The 19,174-nt window shown below is 32.9% G+C and overlaps 1 protein-coding gene across 2 annotated transcripts in view; it reads right to left on the reverse strand.

Annotated features, from left to right (window-relative positions):
• pxb (putative Hedgehog signaling attenuator pxb) overlaps window positions 1-19,174 on the reverse strand; it is a 199,067-nt gene that overhangs the window by 32,504 nt on the left and 147,389 nt on the right. Inside the window, exons 1-2 of one of the 2 annotated variants that reach the window (XM_089706717.1) lie at window positions 13,862-14,036; window positions 5,442-6,018 (exon numbers count right to left, since the gene is read on the reverse strand). In XM_089706717.1, the coding sequence (XP_089562843.1) occupies window positions 5,442-5,999 (558 nt within the window). In that variant the 5' untranslated portion in view covers window positions 6,000-6,018; window positions 13,862-14,036. Of the gene's footprint in view, window positions 1-5,441; window positions 6,019-13,861; window positions 14,037-19,174 lie in introns of those variants that run through there. The other variant, XM_089706718.1, reaches the window with a different exon arrangement.

A 19,174-nucleotide genomic window follows, 5' to 3' on the forward strand; every position in this document is an offset into this window, starting at 1 on the left:
TTAGTCGGGTGACATGTTCATAAACTTGTGTCACACCAAAACCTCACGAGCGCGATCGCAGGTATAACGAGAGAGAGACGGACCGATCTCCCGTTTCATCTCGAGCGCTGCCACTGCATTATGTTATCACATAAACATCTCGATCGTAAACCTACTTTACAAACAACCAATTTTTTTGATATCAAATAATTCAAAAATCTGCGCCCAATGAACGATGCGTAAGGCCGCCCGCGCGTGCGCACTTTGTTTTCTGAAAAAACTCTACCAATTATAGTAAACTTTTATTAGGTACTGATTGTATGTGTATTACTTAAAGTTTAACTGACTTCGTAAAATAATAATACTAAAATAAATGGTTTTGTTGTTTTTTGATTTGGCATTTTTATTTAAAAGAATACGATTAACAGTTGTCTCTGTTAAATGTTGGTAACTTTTTATGCATAATTCACTATTTATTTTTCTACCAAGCCATCGATATCGGTATCGGTATCGGTATCGCCGATACATTACTACAAATATCGGTATCGGTATCGTATCGGCAAAATCATGTATCGTTACATCCCTACTTTAAATGTTATGAAAGTTTTCGTATGTATTTATTCACATGCCAATGATGTTTACATAAAAATATATTGCAGTTATTTGACTACTTACCTACTTGAAGGAAAAAAATTCGCGTTTTTTCCTCATCGAGTAAAGCGTAAAACTTATCTAGATGTAGATACAAGGATAATGTTTAATAAAATGGATCAAATAGGGTACACAAAATTTTAAAAATTCGACACTGAAAAAATCCCCAATTCCACTAACAGTACGGCCACCCCACGTCAATCTATGACCGGTAGCGATTAGTCAATGCACCCTCTTTAATTAATAAAGTCTAAGAAAAAGAATTGAATAAGGTTTTTAATTAATTCCCGGCATCCTCTTTGCGGTGCTTTTCATAAATTATGATCACCTTTTCCCCTAAATTTTTAAAGGTCGTATTAGAATTTTTACAATTTGCGGATAAAAGGCGTTTTGCATAATGGATTCTTTAAACTTGTTTTTCTTAAATTAACGAAACAGAACGTTTTTGTGTAAATTGGAATTTATGTAATTTAAATAAATAATACTGGGCCATGATTTGTACTGTGTAATTTGGGAGAATGTTTAATTGTATGCGTAATTAATGAGTTGCGAATGTCTTTATAAGATACTAGCGGTCCGACCCGGCTTCGCTCGTGGTACATATTTCGCAATAAAAGGTAGCCTCTCAGGGTCTAAAGATGGTCAGAAAGAAAGAGTCTGTGCCAATTTACATCAAAATCGGTCCAGAAGTTTATGCGTGAAAACCATACATACATACATACAAACCTTTCCTCTTTATAATATTAGTATAGAAATAAAATATTCTTTTCAAAATAAGTATACCTACTGAAGAAATGATGTGTTCAGTTACTGCTAAGACGTTTTGTAAGTCGTAAGTAGGTACCTACGTTTTTTCATTTCACCGTGTCTTTTCTTCCTTTTGGGAACACATAAACTCGAATACTTCAATTAAAACATGGCCAAATGTAAAGTATGATTACCTACTTAGAGAACCAGGCTCATACAAGCAAAATGCACAGCATCATTTCACGAAAGTCCAATTCAAAAATGCCCTAGTGTGATCTTTTTACCTATTGTTTTTAAAATGTTAATAGTTACAAAACGCCCACCTCCAATTTAACAGTAAATAAAAACTACAAGCACCCATGTCATCTAAGAATACATTAATGAGACCAAGCAGGCAGTTTGTTTGTTTGTTCGTCTAATTGTTAGGAATGATACAGCATTATGTGTAATATATGCACATACTTTATGCTATGTAGCATTTGAATGAATCATTATGTATTCACTTGGCATCTGCTCTCTATAGATTATTCATGTATTTTTTTAGGTTAAAATAAACGAAAAATCTTGAGAAAATAATATAATGACGGTCGTTAGTTTGATTTTTAAAGCACTTGGCAAATATACTGGTTTATGAATAAATCTTCATATCGAGTAGGTATCTACGTTAATATATCTAGGTATTTAATGGATAAAAATTGAAGCATTCAGTTGTGAAAATGACAGATTTTTATCGATTGCGTTATAAGGAAAAACGGGAAAAACCTAATACCTATATTAGGTTATATAATAAATTGTTACAATAAGTCTGAATCGATGTTAGTTTAAACAGATTTTTTATAAATTTTGAGATGAGATGACACTTATCTTCATTAACCTAATCCATACTAATATTATAAATGCGAAAGTAACTCTGTCTGTCTGTCTGTTACTCAATCACGCCTTAACTAATGAACCAATTTGCATGAAATTTGGTATAGAGATATTTTGATACCCGAGAAAGGACATAGGATAGGTTTTATCTCGGAAATCCTACGGGAACGGGTTTTTCCTTGAAACGAGGGCGAAGCCGCGGGCGGAAAGCTAGTATGTATATATTTCAAGCTTCACACAAACTAGTGTTTATTAACTTATTACCCTGATTCTAACACCGTACTTATCAAAGCAAGCTTTGCTATGAGATTCAAAGCAAACCCTTAATTATATGGTTGATAAGCGTCGTTAACAGTATAATCTCTAAAGGATAATCCATGCACAAACCGGCATACCTTATGAAATAGTAAACTAGCAGTACGACCACCCAACGCTTCTGGGAAGTATGAATCAACATATACTGTGAAATATCAGCACCTTATTGCTAACAACTCAATCGGCTAGACCGCAAATATTTTTAAGACCAATTAAGATTAAATTAATGTGTTTTTGAACGGTTGCACCTACCACGTTGCTGATTGAGATGTCAATGTTTAGTACATTTTTATTATAGGAAATACCATTGGATTGGGAATTCTCTTTGTATTACTTTTGGTATTTTCAGCGATTTTACATTATTGTAAAGAAGTGAAAGAAAACTGTTTCTAGTAGGAACGTAAAACTAAGCGTAGGCAGATACGTAGGAACGTACAGTATGATTCATTGGATTTACCTAATTCTTTTGTCAAAGATGTGTCAAGAAAAGTATAAAGTAATTTATGGACGGAGAATGCACGAATTTTTCAAATATTTTACGTGAATATGTTCAAATGTGTTAATTTCGAAGAACTATAGCGAAAGTAGCGACTAATAATATAATAGTGCATAGAACACTTAAATCTAATAAAAGGTACGGTAAAAGTTAAAATTTGAAGGCAAAAAGCCGAAGCGGAACTGCGGTAATAAGCTAGTAATGTATAAAATGATGACTAACGCTCTCAACCTCTAATTCCGAGATTACCGTTCTTAAAGGCTTAGTAAAGGCGAGAATGGAGTAAGCAAATAGAAACCCGGTATCAATGTTAGCATTACATGTACTTACGAAATCTGAGCAATAAACAGTTACAAAGTTCCATACTTCGAAACGGAAAGCACACACGACTTTATAAAGATCGTAAAAAACTTGGAGATGACGAGATAAAGTGCATTGTGCCGCGCCCTCATTAGACATGTCAAATATTTAAAGAGATAACGCAACGCTTATTCATTACCATTTTTAGGACAAAACATGGAAAAGATAAGATTAACCAGCCATTCGTCAAGACCCTAAATGTTTAGGGAACAATAGAAAAGGGAAGCGTTTCAAATCGACGGCATTAAACAATAACTTGCCCGCTTATCTGATGGAGAAATAAAAACAAACACCGAATCGTTTCATCATGATTGATAATTTTGTTAAGCTCGTCGTAGAATTTTGTAAGGCATTCGAAATGGTATCCGTTAAATTATAGAACGTGACTCATTTAAAATCTAAATAATCTGTACGTGTCAGTTTTGCCAAAGCTTTGTCAAGCAGATCGCTAAAACTGAAGTGACACTTCCAATTAGAATTTAAATTTACACCAGTTTATTCAGAATTTGTTTAGTTTATTTGCTTTGAGGAATTGTCGGTTGGAAATGCTGCTTTAAATTAATCTGATGAAATATTATAGCACTTTATATTGACTGCATTGTATGCATGTTAATAATTTAAATAAAAAATACTTAAAGCCTGTTTTATAGAGGATAATGATGAGCTATTTTCAATAAAATAATAAATATCCGACATAAAATACATTTTTTGAAGAGCAGAGAAAGTGAACTATACTATTCAATTAATTAACTTTTTAAACTGATTTAAATTTATTTAAAAAAAAGTTTTTAATAGTTAATCACTACTAGGGAATGCAATCCCGATCCCGCGGGATCCCGATCTCGCGAGATCTCGTGTAATTTTTCGGGATCAATCCCGACGCATCATATGACGAGATCCCGTTCGAGATTGACGGGATTGGGCGGCAGTGGTCAGCGACGCAACACACAATCACTCGGGGCGCAAGCTTTTCAATTTTTCCTAATTCCCTTGAAATAAGCTTATTGTTTTGATTACCTAATTTACCTACGTTAATTTCCTTACAACCTGATTATTATTTAGTTGGTAAGATTAAAGAATAAAGGTTTTTATTTTCTTTCGAGTAATATGTTATTTTAGTTAACCTCACTAGGGGCCATCCATAAATTACGTCACACGTTAATAGGGGGGGAGGGTATCATCTTTATGTGACATAATGTGACAAGGGGCAGGGGGGATCAAAAGCTTTGTGACGTGACATAATAAAACGAAACGAAATTTGTACGTGAGCAAAAAACTTTGGACAGAAAATTTTTAATCTACCTACCTATATGTATTTATTAATAATTTCGCACTCTCGCTATAAGATTATCTCTTACGCAACAACATTTAATTCCTAGAGTCATGTTGTAACTTGTAATGCAAGTGGCACACTAAAATTTACGATTTTTTAAATTTTCGATATTTAAGATTATTTAATAAGTAAAAAAATGAAAATAACTGTTTTCTTTTGATTAGTTTTAGATACATGCATAAGTTTGAAAAATGTGTCACGTCACATTAGGGGGGACGGGGTACTAAAAATGTGACAACGTGTGACAAGGAGTGGGGGAGGGGTTGAAAAGTTCTAAAATTCGCGTGACGTAATTTACGGATGGCCCAACTATCACAAACAAGCAGTTATTACCTTTTTCAGTCATCTGAATTCAACATTTTTTTTATATTAGACGGGATCCCGAAAATTCCGGGATCCCGCGGGATTGATATTTCTTATCCCGCGGGATCCCGAATTTGCAATCTCGAGTCGGGATTGCATTCCCTAATCACTACTTGCTTGTCCGAAACCATCCTGGATTGTCTTTTATGTAGCGTCCAATGGGGAAAATTATTATCACCATCGGTTGAGTAGTATTTGAATTTTATATATTCAATTACATCTTTATGAGTGTAGGTAATCTACACTGAATAAATATCCGTCTTCACATAGTCATAGGTATACATACAATAAGTATAATATTAACGTTTAAAAATATAATTTACTTACTGGTTCCGAGTCACACGTCTCCAAATCAGGTATCGGATCGTCACCACAATAATATTCCGCCTGGAGGAAAGGCGGTCTCGGCGGTGGGGGCAACAGGAATTCAGGAGGTGGCCCAAGACAGTCACACTCCGTTAAGTCCGTGGGCTCCAATTCCCACATGTCGAATTTATCTAACTTATCACTATTCACAACCTCACTATAATCACTAACACTCGAATAACTAGTATCACGTTTGACGCGTTTCACTTCATTTGAAGTTCTTTGTTTGATTACGTTGGCTATGTAAAGTTCATCGTCGACGTCGCTCCATACGTTCTTTCTGACTTCCTCATCGAAGTCATCATCGACCGTGTCTTCTGTCGCTATAATTCCATCGATAGTCCCAAGTCTCGTTTTAATTTCAGGTGTATCGTGATTAACATTCGGTGGATCATTTTCAACTTTTCCCTCGTCTATGTCTGGATTTCGCAAATGCTTGCTAACATTTCTCCACACATTTCGCTTTGTCCGAGAAGCGTGCTGTGACGCTCTATCTGGACCTTCTTTATACCTTTCCATACGCGGATTTCCTCGTTATCTGCAACAAAGAGAGAAATTAAAGGTACAGTTAATAAAACAACTATTGATACGGCAACCAATTTCCTATCTGACATTGCCTGTAACAATTCTCGTCTCAGATCGAAACACTTATGATTTAATAGGAGAGTAACACCTCATTTTGTATAACAAAGACGCCGCAATTAGAGACTACTACGTCAGAGCACAATGGATGCGTTAGTGTCGATATCATCTGGCCTCACGAGTTATTTTAATTTATTTTTTATCACATCAATTTGAGTGGTTGGTTTCCTAGCGGCTCCCATCGTGATGTCGAGTCTACGGATGATATCGATGTTTTTTATTTCGAATGCTGCTCAAGGTTTAACGGAATCTTACGTTTTGATTGACAGATGTTTGGTTTTTCGAAAAATAATAATTGTTTTCTTAGTTTTGTTTCTTGTTTAGGATTTGAGAAGGATGTGGTTAGATACATTGATAGACGTGCTACTTTAATTTTAAATTAAGGTTTTAGAATCCATCAATTCATATTTCAATACAGCCTACCTACTTATTAATTCGTAAACTAAGAATGGATACGCTTAAATTCAAGCTAAAATAGATCGGTTGTGTCCCCAAAGTGATACAAAATATATAAGGTGAATGTGTGTGAGTTCAAGGGTCAAAAGGCGCCCTTGTCAGAGATGACAAGCAAACAGTCGTTTGACTAAAATGTTTACGCTCGTCTGAAGTTTCAGTATGAAGCGCTGTTTAAAAATAAGTTCACATTTTATGTTCTCTATCTTTATTAAAAGTGAATTACGTTCCAGGTAGGTATATACCTACATAATAATTGTAACGTTATAATTTTTATAGAAATGAGTTTTGGAGCTAATTTACTATATTATTTTAGGATACTAAATCATATTTTCCATTTTTCTACCATCTTTATAAACTGTTCTGTAATTTTAATAAAATCATCATTTTCATATATTAACACACTTTTAAACTTAATTACCATCATGAACAAAATTAATTCGATGTTGTCTTCCATTAATTTTATGTTTTTACAGTGACGGCATTTTATTATAATGAGATGGATGATTAATTATTTTTAATGGATACAATATTATAAAGGAATATAATTTAACTGACACTCATACATAATAAATTCCATAATAGCCGCTATTCGTAAATAAATTCGCTTTTTTTAAAGTTAAAAAATACTATCAATTAGCATGGAATGACACGTTTCCACAAACATTTTAATTGACCAAAACAGTATTAGTAAACCTATTGCTAATTATTATTTGAATTATTTTACATTAAACGAAATAAAGTCTTAATTTTCCCAAAAATAACTTAAACGAAAATGTCAACGTCAATCATGGTTTTAACAGCTCCATACACATCCATAGTAGTATTCTTGGTAGTATTCAACTCCCGCCTATATCACAATTGGCGACTGTCACACTATGACAAATCAATGTTGCCATATAGGCCCATCTCATTAGCATTTTGGCGCGAAGGACCTGACATCAGCACAATGCTGGAGAGCCCTTGAACCTCTTAACGAAGCTATTCTGTTGGTTTTCTCACGTGAATTATTGCCAGCGATTTAGGGTTGCCAACTCCGTTTTTATTGAGCACTTGACAGGTTAGCGCTGGATTTAATTCAACGTTTGTTTTATTGTTATGTATATTTTTTTATTGTGTGAAATATGAAGTGTGTGAATAATGGTGAACATTATTTTAATTTATTATTGTTTGTAAGTACTATGTAATTTTTTTTTTCTAAACTTATTTGGCATTTCATTGTTAAACAATTCAAGCTATTCAAAATATTAATCACATGTTTATAATTTTACTCTCAAAAAAGTTAATATTGGTAACAAAGTCTTAGCTCATTCTCGCGGATTCGCTTTTACAGATCTTAAGATAACATATTTCATTCGTATTATCATAAAATGTAGCCTTAATGCTTATTTTTTCAACCTTCCATTTCCACACAAAATAACATCAATCTATCGCTATTTTCAAAAGAAAGACCATTACACAATCTATATAATAAGTAGAAATAACTAATAAATACCAGCCCTAGCCGATAACGGTCATGCCTCTTGAAATCTTAATCCGAGGTAAGCCAGAGGTTGATTGTAACTAAGATCGTATTCGCCGAAGAATGTCCATGAATATTGTATCTGTGGTCAAGGGCTGTTATAATTATTTATTTATTATCTAGGTGTGCTTCTGTGACAGCTGTCAAATGAGAGTTCATTGACCCTTCAATTATTCAATTGGGGCTTAGTTGAAATTGAGGGAACTAATTGTCTTGGTCAAAATATAAAACTAATAAAAGTGAGTGTGATTCTGATTATGTACCTACCTAGTGTAGGTGGCGAGTTTTTTTGAAGTGAAACTTCTTTATCGGGGTTGGAAAAAAATTAGTGTTTAATTTTTTCGTTACGCGTGACATTTTTCCGTTACGCGCCATCTTTTTCTTATCCCTACCACGCGTGATTCGACGTATTTCTGTAAAGTTGCATATTATAGTAAATTATTTTTTGAAAAATAAGGTCATAAAGAAGTTTCACTTCTTACGTGTGTACACGCACACATTTTTTTTTATTCTATCATTGTGATTATTTACTCACATATTATAGGATTGAAATCAATAATGACCATAGTATAATTTCGAACGAGATCTATTTTCTTCAATACAAACGCATATAACACACGCATTCATTAACATAATACCATACATTTCATTGTTCCAATAAGACACGTTAGAGCAAGCAAAAGCAGTTTTTTTACAAATGAAATTCAATTTCATTCAGTCAAATCTTTCATAAAAAAAATTGGTTGTCTGTAAAGTCGGTTTATTGACGATAGTTGAACGTGACAACGTCTTAAGGCCGATTGTGCTTCTTTGTCGCTCGTTCCGCGCTCTCGCTTGCACTTCAAGCCTTACATGGAACGCCTCAGAGCGAGGTAACGCCGCATGAGTCATGTTTTTTCGTGCGTGCAGCCGGCTATCGAATTATATGACGTTGTCACGTCAAAATCTATTTTTCATTATCCCGTAAAATTAGCGTACCGAATGACCTGCCATAAAGACAATACGTCTCCCATAAAATGAAAACGTAATCTCGCAGTAATAAACCTAATTTCATTTCACATACGTATAGTTCCAAAAAATATACCGTCTGCCAACTACCAGGCATATTATAGTGAGTATAATAAGTGGATATATACATACGGTTATAAAAATGCAATGTTGTAGGCGGATTTGAAACGATTGTCGGTTTCTGGGTCGTTGTTATATTAAATATTTATTTTTTCCGGAAAATGTTTGCTCGGATACGTTTGTTGAAATAGTCGCATTTGGCACATTGACATACAATGCAGTCTTTACATATGTTTGTTTTTATAGGGATAATGTTTTATTGTCCTATTGTTTGAGTTTAGGTATATCACGGAATTCTTGTAGGATACTGGGTGAGTATTGTAGTTCTAATAAGGCGTTCTCTCCAATTAGATTAAAATAGAGTAGTGGATCTCAATATAGTTTAATAGTATTATTATAAATACCTAAGTGTGAAGAGATAGAAGCACTTTTTTAGGTATTTCAAGCGTATTTCAGAATTTATTTCTTGGTTTTTGACAATTTGAGATTTGCCTATTCTATAGACATACTTAAAATCTCTTGAAATTTTACATTCCAATGTTTATTTAAAATATATTATACCTATTTTATATTTTATATGTGTCGATCAACATTATTTTACGCTATAAAACACGAAAAGTACTACGTTAGTTTTTTCTATAGGTACAAGAGTCACAATTAAACTTTTTAATCGGTTGTTGTGAACCTTGAAACGGTATTTTAACTTATCTTTTTAAGTACTTATTGACTTATTGATAAGTTAGTTTACTACTTAAAGCATAAAATATTATGAGTCAACTTTTAAGGGCTCATTTTATATGTACATAGGTATCTACTACTTATTTACAAAAACTTAAAGTACCTAAATATGTACTCAGAATACCTAAAGAATTAAAAAAAATATTTTGCTATGAAACACAGTTTTAATTTTTTATTGCTAACTGTAACTAATTTAAAAATATAAGTACATACTTGCATATCTATCTTGGGTATTTTCTAATAAAAATATTATTTAAATTGCGGTCTCAATAACGAACAGGGTAAAAAGTTGAACGTTCAAAATTTAACTAAACAAATAATTTACAAAAAGAGACAAAAATTATCTACTTACTAAAATACATCTGCAAAATTCATTCAATGATTTGACATTTTTAATGACCTTTTATTTTAGTGAAAGCACAGCACTCAATCACGTAGGCGGCTTTTGAGAAATCACGCCTATAGTTTATTTGACCGATTGTTCATTTAAATTAATTATGTCTGTGAAATTTCAAGCAAATACTACGATAACAATTTATTCAGAACACTGAAGACAAAAAGAAGATTTGAAATTTGAATCATAATTTTTTTTGTTAGATAATATTAATAATAGAAATACGAATTAAACATTTTATCGAAAATTTATTACGACGATAGTTCATAAATAAAACCTAAAAAGTGTAGTTTCGGAATTTAATTCCTCTAACAGGTTGTCTCTTACAAACTTTGCTCGCTTTGAAACTAGATGGCGTTGCATGTATTGAAATGTTCATACTATTCGTCATACATGAAAATGTTATTTTGTAATTTTTATTATTTTGTTACAAGACTTGTTCTGTATGCTATAATAATATTTAATTATTATAATATAGTTTGTTTTCAGATCTTGCTTGTAAATTGTAATATAAATTTCATACTTATAGATACCTTATGCACGGTGTAACATAAAAAATTTAAAAATGTGAGTACATATTATTAACAGAGAATATTGTGGTATTTGCTATTTAGTTACCTACCTATAATAGGTATTGAGTTCGTTTTTAATTATGTTGAAGTTTTTATAATGAGCATACCTATTTCTTCATTTTTTAACCTTATCATAAGCAAAGGAAACAACACAAAGATTATGTTTAATTAGATTACTAATATCAAACGTAACATTACCAAACATCAATGTTTCCTTTGAAGAAGTACTGAAGTAGTCATAATTTTCACTTATCTATTCCCGAATGTTCGAATTAAGTAAATACACCGGTATCAAGGTTATTGCCACAGTATAATCCAATAAGCATACGATAATACAATTACATTATTGTATTAACCGATCTATCCCTTGTGGAACGTATTGATCAGCGTTATAGGTTATAGGTAGCTACTGCTTTGTTCAAGGTAATTTTGATAAAACTCATTCTTATGTTTTGCGATAATTCCTACATACTTAGCTATAAGTAGCGAACTATAGTAACTACCTACCTATAATTTATTTTTGTATGAGAAATAATTTTATTACATAAATAGTTACTTACCTATGCTGTTAAGCATCGCTGTTAAGTAACTTTTGTGAGAGCTTACGGTCACGAAACTGTCTCTACATTACCTATGTTCTGTGATAATTGATAATCATAGTAATTAAAATCAGTTTTATATGTATTAATACGAAGTAGGTGAATTATATTTGAAATTGGATGTACATATTATTATTATTACTTTCTTTTATACCTAGATAAAGTTTTGGCAAAAACGATTACATATAATATTATTATGTACCATTTAAAACGCTCTATAGACATGATCGGCGTATTCTTTAGTTTTCGTTATCAAAAATTTAAGAATTAAAAATTATCCTCTAGTGTCTAGGATAAAAAATATTTTTCATACAAAAATGAAAGTTTTAAATATCTAGCGAAAGCGTTATTGTATATTTTGGTTCAGTGATCTGGACAACGGCCCGTGTATTGTTCAATATGTATTTCCGAGGTATTCATAGCTATTCGATGATTTATTTGTTTTCTCTGTTATTTTGTAAAAATAAAACTATTTTATTCGATATCTAAAGAATATTTTATGTTGTGATAATTTTGGATTTGACGATGGACGAATAATTAGACTAATCAACTTTCTTTTTCAATATTTTCACACCCAATCAATGGGTAGAATGTATTAGCCACATAATATTGTAATTAAAAACATCTATAATTTGTAACTACATTCTTGCAAATAAATATAATGAATTTGAATTTGAATACGATGTAGAGTTCTGGAATTTCTTATCATTTTTATTTAACCTACTTAATTTAAATATAATTGCTTTAGAATAAACAGACGATTATTAAATAGACATAATATTATATGTACCTACAATAAAACATTTTCATGTTGGAATACATTTTTGTAATATTAATATTATATGTTCTGAAACTTTCTAAAACTAAAACTCTCATTTTACCTAGACACATTTTTATAACAAAAATTCTTAAATTATTTGATAATAACAAGAATATCATAGATGTCTTATTTTTACCTATTATACCGAAATGTTAAGTAGTTGGGGTTGACTTTAGAAACGTGCGGCACGAATTTCGGCGCGATTTTAATTTTTATCGATCGATATTGATGCCCCGAAACATACATTAGCGGCTTTTCGTGCGGAAACGTGTAATTACAGAGAAATCTTTTTTTTAATTTTTGAGATTATGTTCAAATTGTTTGAGTTACATTGACAAAACTACAAGAATTGTGTTTGAAAGAGATAACAAATGTCTTAATGTACATATTAAAAACCATAGTTCATTCAAAAGCATGTTGCTGAGGGGACAACAATTCATACGGGTTATTGGCGAGCATATGATTGTTTGGGGCAATATGGGTATGTTCATAAAAAAGTTAATCACTCAGACCCAGACAACCCATTTGTTGCCTCTGACCCATTTGAGTCCCAGTGGCATGTTGTAAAAAGATTTTTTAAAAAAGATAACTATAACCACCCAGCAAACTTCGGTGATAATATTATAGAATATGTGGAGACGATGGGTGGAAAAAAATAAAATGGATCCATTCATTGCCATTGTAAATTGTATCAAACATGTATACAAGATTTGAATAAATAATTATTTAAAAAAAAATGTTTTTATTGTATGTATATTGCACACAAATTGTTAATCACAGAACCGAATCTGTCCACCCCGATTCCACGTGGTACTTGTCTGTCATACACTAGAGTGTATTAAAAAATTCGGAGGCGCGGAGGAGCGTGGCGCCCGCGTGTGCTGAGGAGCAGGCAGAGCCAAGCGAGCCGGAGTGGCTGAGGCTGGTCGCCAAAGGCGACCAAAAAGCCGAAGCTACGAAGGCGAGTGAAGACTCCTGCCTGCAACGAGGTACACGGGGGCAAGCGCCACGTTCTGCAGCGCCGGAGCAGTCAAGAAAGCCCATAATCTTCGTTATATTTCTAACTACATCACTACATAGTATAAAACAAAGTCACTTTCTCTATCACTATGTCCCTACTCCCTTTGTATGCTTAAATCTTTCAAACTACGCAACGGATTTTGATGCGGTTTTTTTTAATAGATAGAGTGATTCAAGAGGAAGGTTTTAGTATATAATTTATTAGGTTTAAGTCAAAGCGGGCGAAGCCGCGGGCGGTAAGCTAGTATAAATATAATCTCAAAAAAAATTAAAAAAAATAGAAGGAGGGGTTTCCTCACCCCCCCACTTTATAGGGGGTCTCCCCTTACCTCCCCCCTCCCTTTCCCTCCCCTCCCCCCCCTTAATTCGTGCCGCAAATTTCTAAAGAAATACCAGTAGTTGTTATTGTATTATTTACTAACTATGCAAGCATTCAACATAAGCAATTGTTTTCATTAAGAACTCATGACAGAGTAGAGAAATGTACACTTTAGAAACAAAAATCGTTTCCTAACTTTATAAACATCTTTGAAAATAATAAAATTTTACTAACTTGTCGTATCAATATATTGGAACATCCACAACATGATTATCACCAAACCATTTGAATATCGTTTCACAAGCAACACAATATTATTATATGATCACTTCACTGCACAACGCGCGTCTTATTCACGGAGCGTACGGATATGCGCTCGCTTCGGCGAATAAAAACTGAATGATCCGAACTACGAGTGTAGACTGTCGAGTATTCTCACTGTACAGGACGCGATGTGTGATTGGTCGAATGAAATATTCAGGTAGTCATGGTAGAGTTTTTCAACACTATGGCACCCGTTACACGCTCAATCTAGAATGTGATCCTTGATCATGATCATTGATCTCAACCCAGATTGACTGTGTAATGTATTTGATTGACGGATCGTAAAATCTGATCAGAAAATATCTAGATTTTTAGAAATCAATGATCTCGATCCTTTGATCGAGATCCAGATTGATCGTGTAATATAACATGCTGTCAAATTACGTCAGTCTGCGTTCGGAGCGCGATGGTATGGGACGACAACACACAGGTGTAACCATTTTTAACAGATGATCAAAACATGCCTCCTTCATCCTGTAGTAATTTGCGTAATCCTCTTCCTCTTCCGTACTATAAATTTCATCTAACAAGTTCGAATGTGTATAGATGTTCCTTTTTAGTAGCCACGGTTTAACCCAGCGTTTCCTCTTCATGCGTTTTTTCAAATAACAGGCAATAATTATTGCTGCACAAGATTTGTTCTTATTCAGATCCATTTAGTGGTTGTGAATGCGTGTGCATTTGACAATGTCGAACAGTGGACTGATATGATCTGGATTGACCATCTAATGTCGCGACGATCCACATAAAGATTCGTCAATCCGTCACCTGACTTGGATCGTGATCTGGATTGAGCGTGTAACGGGTGCCTATTGTTGGACTTTTTGTATTAGTTTTGAGTTGCTTTGTCTATGGCTGATGGGCTATTGGAGTTGTCTATGTTAATTTTTAACTTATTAAAACGTTTACTTATATTTTTTTCTTAGATAGGTGAATTAACAACGGTTTATTGTTTATACCATGTTTGTACCTAATAATGCAAAATATTAATCCCTTATACCTAGCATAGAATATAAAACTTTAAGGCGACCTAATTGTGAACTAATCAATATTCACAAACGAAATTTCACTAATTTTCAAAATTAAAATTGAATATAATCATAAAATTGTCTAAGTAACTATTTACTAAAAAAGGATGTTAATAAACTAAAAACACGCGAATATTTACTACTAAAAGCTGTAAGGTCTCAAGGTGTGAAAGAAGTAATTAAGAAAATGCATATCGCGACGTGATTACTCGGTGCATTTCACTAAATATAACTCTACTAATTATGAAAGTGAGTACATGCGAAGTGTTCCTGCTAATAAATGAACTTTTAAATTAGCAAGTTTATAACGTGAAATGGGATTGCAAGTGTGTTTATTATGTTGTAGTTTGTACATAGTTAGTTTATTTATAAGATAAGATTGTGGTTATATACGTTTTAGATAAACTATTATACTTAGTTACCTGATCAGTGATAGTGTAATAATTTTGTACATCTATCTTGTATTATTTTTTAAAAATTGCAGGTTAAGTATAGGTACTTATAATATAGAGTATAGGTATGTACCGACTACAGAGATGTGTGCACTATACGTTAAATAATTAATGTTATTTTCATTAATTTAAATTGCATGAAACCCAACATTTAATCAGTCTTATGATCGAGTTGTAGCAAAAACTTAAAGGCATTCCTTTAGTCCAAACTTTTAGTTTCAAGCCACGACCAACAAACATATGAAATCATTCTTATCCGATATTTAACAAAATTTGTGTACTTTTGACTTATTTATACTCAGATCCTGTTCAAACCTTACATAATGCTATACCAATATTACAAAGTTAAAACATTAAAGGCCACAAATATTTAAATACGATAAACCGTTGGTGGTCGAAAGTAAAAAGTCTTGGCGTAACCCGCCTCGTGCAGTTAGCACAAGAGATCAACTGGTTCTATGTGAAGGGTGTATGCACACTGTGGTATAAAAATGTCTTTAATAATCTCATAGAAAAATAAGCTGTCATAGCTTATTTTTTTATATCTGAAATTGAAGATAGAAGTGAATATTATAAAGTGTTCAACGCGGCTGTAGAAGCTTTCCCTTTTGATAAATATTACATTAATTTAATTACCCTTTGTGATAAGAGTGTGTTAGACACAATGCGATGTCTTTTTCTGTGATTTTTGATTTGTAATTTATTTTGGATTTAACGTGTAAAATAATAATGTGTCCTCTCTATACGTAGTAATAATACCTCAATGATCTAAATATTTTTTTAATAATTAAGTTAGTATTCGCAGAAAGGAAATGTATTAAACTTAGAAGTAGAAAAGACTGAATTTAAAAGACTATTGCTATCAAACCTGAAATAAAAATGTAAAAGTTTACTCAGTTCACTTATGATTTTTGAAAGACAATAATTAAAGTTGTCTTCTACAAAGACAAGAAGAAAGTTTTCTTTTCAATGGTAGAAGCTTCTTAGCTTTTCTCAAACCACAGTGCGCATACACCCCACTATAAAGCAAAGGCGACGCCGACGCCATTAGCCGAGCGGCTAACACAAGAACAAACAAGAGAACACGCCTGACTAAAACTACGGATAGCGTTTGACCATCCACAGAGTAGCTGTAACCAGAGATTGAACTTGAGATAAAAAATATTGTAATATAAGGCTGTAGTGGCAATTGTGTGCAGTTTTCTCTGAGATGAAGAGTAGCCTATGATTTTTCAACTCTCCAATGCTATAAAAGATAACGGGACGATTACAAAACATAATATCTACGTTCATAATTAAAAACACAATGGCTACATTTCACTTGGGATTTTCATCCTATTCGAAACACATTGAGATAATATTAATATTATAATATTATCTCAATGTCGAAACAAAGCATATTTAAAGGTACCTACAGATGCAGATTGCACTGCCACTAATTCAATGTTTCAGGTTAAAGTTCTTATTTTACCAAATAATCTAACACTTTATCAAATAAATATCCGTCAAACAACACATGTACCTTATTAATTTTCGAGAAATCCCATATATAAAACACGTGTTCGTTACTCTGCGCGGGCATCGAAGTGACGTACCCATATGTCAACATTCATCACACTAGGGACCCGCTAATATGCAAACATGGTCTCAATAAGCTTCCATATTTGCAAAGGTTAGTTAATAGTTATACATGAGAGGCGAAAATAAAATATTACTTAACTTGGCAAATAGAGGTTTACTATGCGTTGTTTACAATTTTGTGATGAGCTTGGTACAGAAATGAAAAATACGTGTTGCACTTGAGGACTACCGCGGTAAAGCTATTGCATAGCATCGCATCGCTATGCCGGTTGGAGTGGGGGGTGTTAGGTTTTTTCGTTACGGAATTTTTACATTCGGTCGCCGCGCTCAGTCTGAGATAAAAGCTATGCAATAGCCGAGAATCGCTTTCATTCACTTCGTTTACAATATTCTATTGGAATTCCATACGTAGATGATAATGAAATTAGCGGTTCCTACAATATACTGTGTACATACGATTAGGGCTAATACATATTTACACAAAAGCAAAGTATTCCCATGCTACAAAAATTATTGTTGTTTTTTTAATTATTCGAGTCATGCCCCTATAGTTATCTAATTATTACTTTTAGTTATAACTTTTTAAACTTCGTTACTGCAATGTAATTCGGTCATCATTCACGCCTATAAAAATAGCTCTTCAAATCTATACTAATATTATAAAGCTGAAGAGTTTGTTTGTTTGTTTGAATGCGCTAATCTCAGTCTCGTCCCCCGGTCCCGTTTGAAAAATTATTTCGGTGTTAGATAGCCCATTTATCGAGGAAGGCTATAGGCTATATATCATCATGCTACGACCAACATAGGAATTAGGAGCGGAGAAATGCGGGTGAACACGCGGGGGACAGCTAGTTATAGATAAAACTTCAATCCCGTAAACCAGTCCAATGTAACATAAAACATACAAACAATAACATCGTCAAGGGAGCAACGAAAACAAATTTTACAACCTAATTCCCATCTGGATGTAGGTTAAACTACCGTTCCAGTTTCAGACATATCATTTGCCAAACGACACTGCCAAGACAGAAGTCCATCCGTTATCAATAGTTCTTTAACTATGGTGTCTTGGCAACACTGGCACAGTGGAGTCAAGAGCCAAATGCCATGCCATCTTGAATACCTGGTGATATTCGTGAGAAAGAAACAAATTGATATTTGATTCAAGAGTGTTTTGCGAAGAATTGTAAGACTAATTATTTGTATTGCACAGCTAATAATGCAGTTTTACTGATAAATCGATCGCAACTTATACGAAGATAATTTAATATATAAGAGGGTAACTAACTTTCACCAAACAAAATGCAGTTAAAAAGGCATAAATAGCTACACATACTTGATGCTATTTCACCACCTATTAAAAAAAATACGTGAGGCACTCGCGTGCCCGTCGGAGTGGGGAGCGTGAGGTTTTTTCGTTACGGAATTTCTGGATTCGGTCCCCGCGCTCAAGGCCCGCGATAGAAGCTATGCAATAGCTTAAAATATTTTCATCATCAAAATATCAAACAATACCTCACAATACCTAATATCTAGCTCATCTAATTCCAATAGAACAAATAAACACTTATTCCAATTTAACTTTGCCAATTTTTGACATCGATTTCATTTATTTTGCGAAACATCATGAATTGATATTATCTTTTCATTGTTTGATGAAACATAAATATTGAATTTAGATTTTTGGGTTACACTTTGTTTATTTGAGTACTCAGAATTGTATTTGAAAAGGTTTTGTAAAATGTACACATAATTTTAATATTATATTCTAATGGCCTGTTAGATTATTAATAATTGTATCTTTAGATTCATGTTACAATGTTTCTTGTTACAAAAATAATAATTTATGAACGCATTTTTAAGTGAAATTTGCCTTTATTTGTTCCCTTACACATAAATATTAGGTAACACTAAGCTTTATGCTTTATTTCGTTTTTTATCTATTTTATAAACCTAACATAACCCCTTTTTTGTCGCAGTCGGTTAAAAACAATTCAGATAGGTATACAGAGAGGTCTTAATCATGATTCTCTTATTTAAATTTTAATCTTAGCATTTAGCCAAAGTTCTTATTACACTTCAATACAACGTTACCACAACAAATCTTAAAATTCCAAAAAATCTACCAATATATTCAAATAAACAAAAATAAATTAAACAAT

Source organism: Colias philodice, chromosome 18 (genome assembly GCF_061535455.1).
Source record: "Colias philodice isolate Cphi_HAF_F1 chromosome 18, ilColPhil1 Martin Lab GWU primary, whole genome shotgun sequence".
Lineage (NCBI taxonomy): Eukaryota > Metazoa > Arthropoda > Insecta > Lepidoptera > Pieridae > Colias > Colias philodice.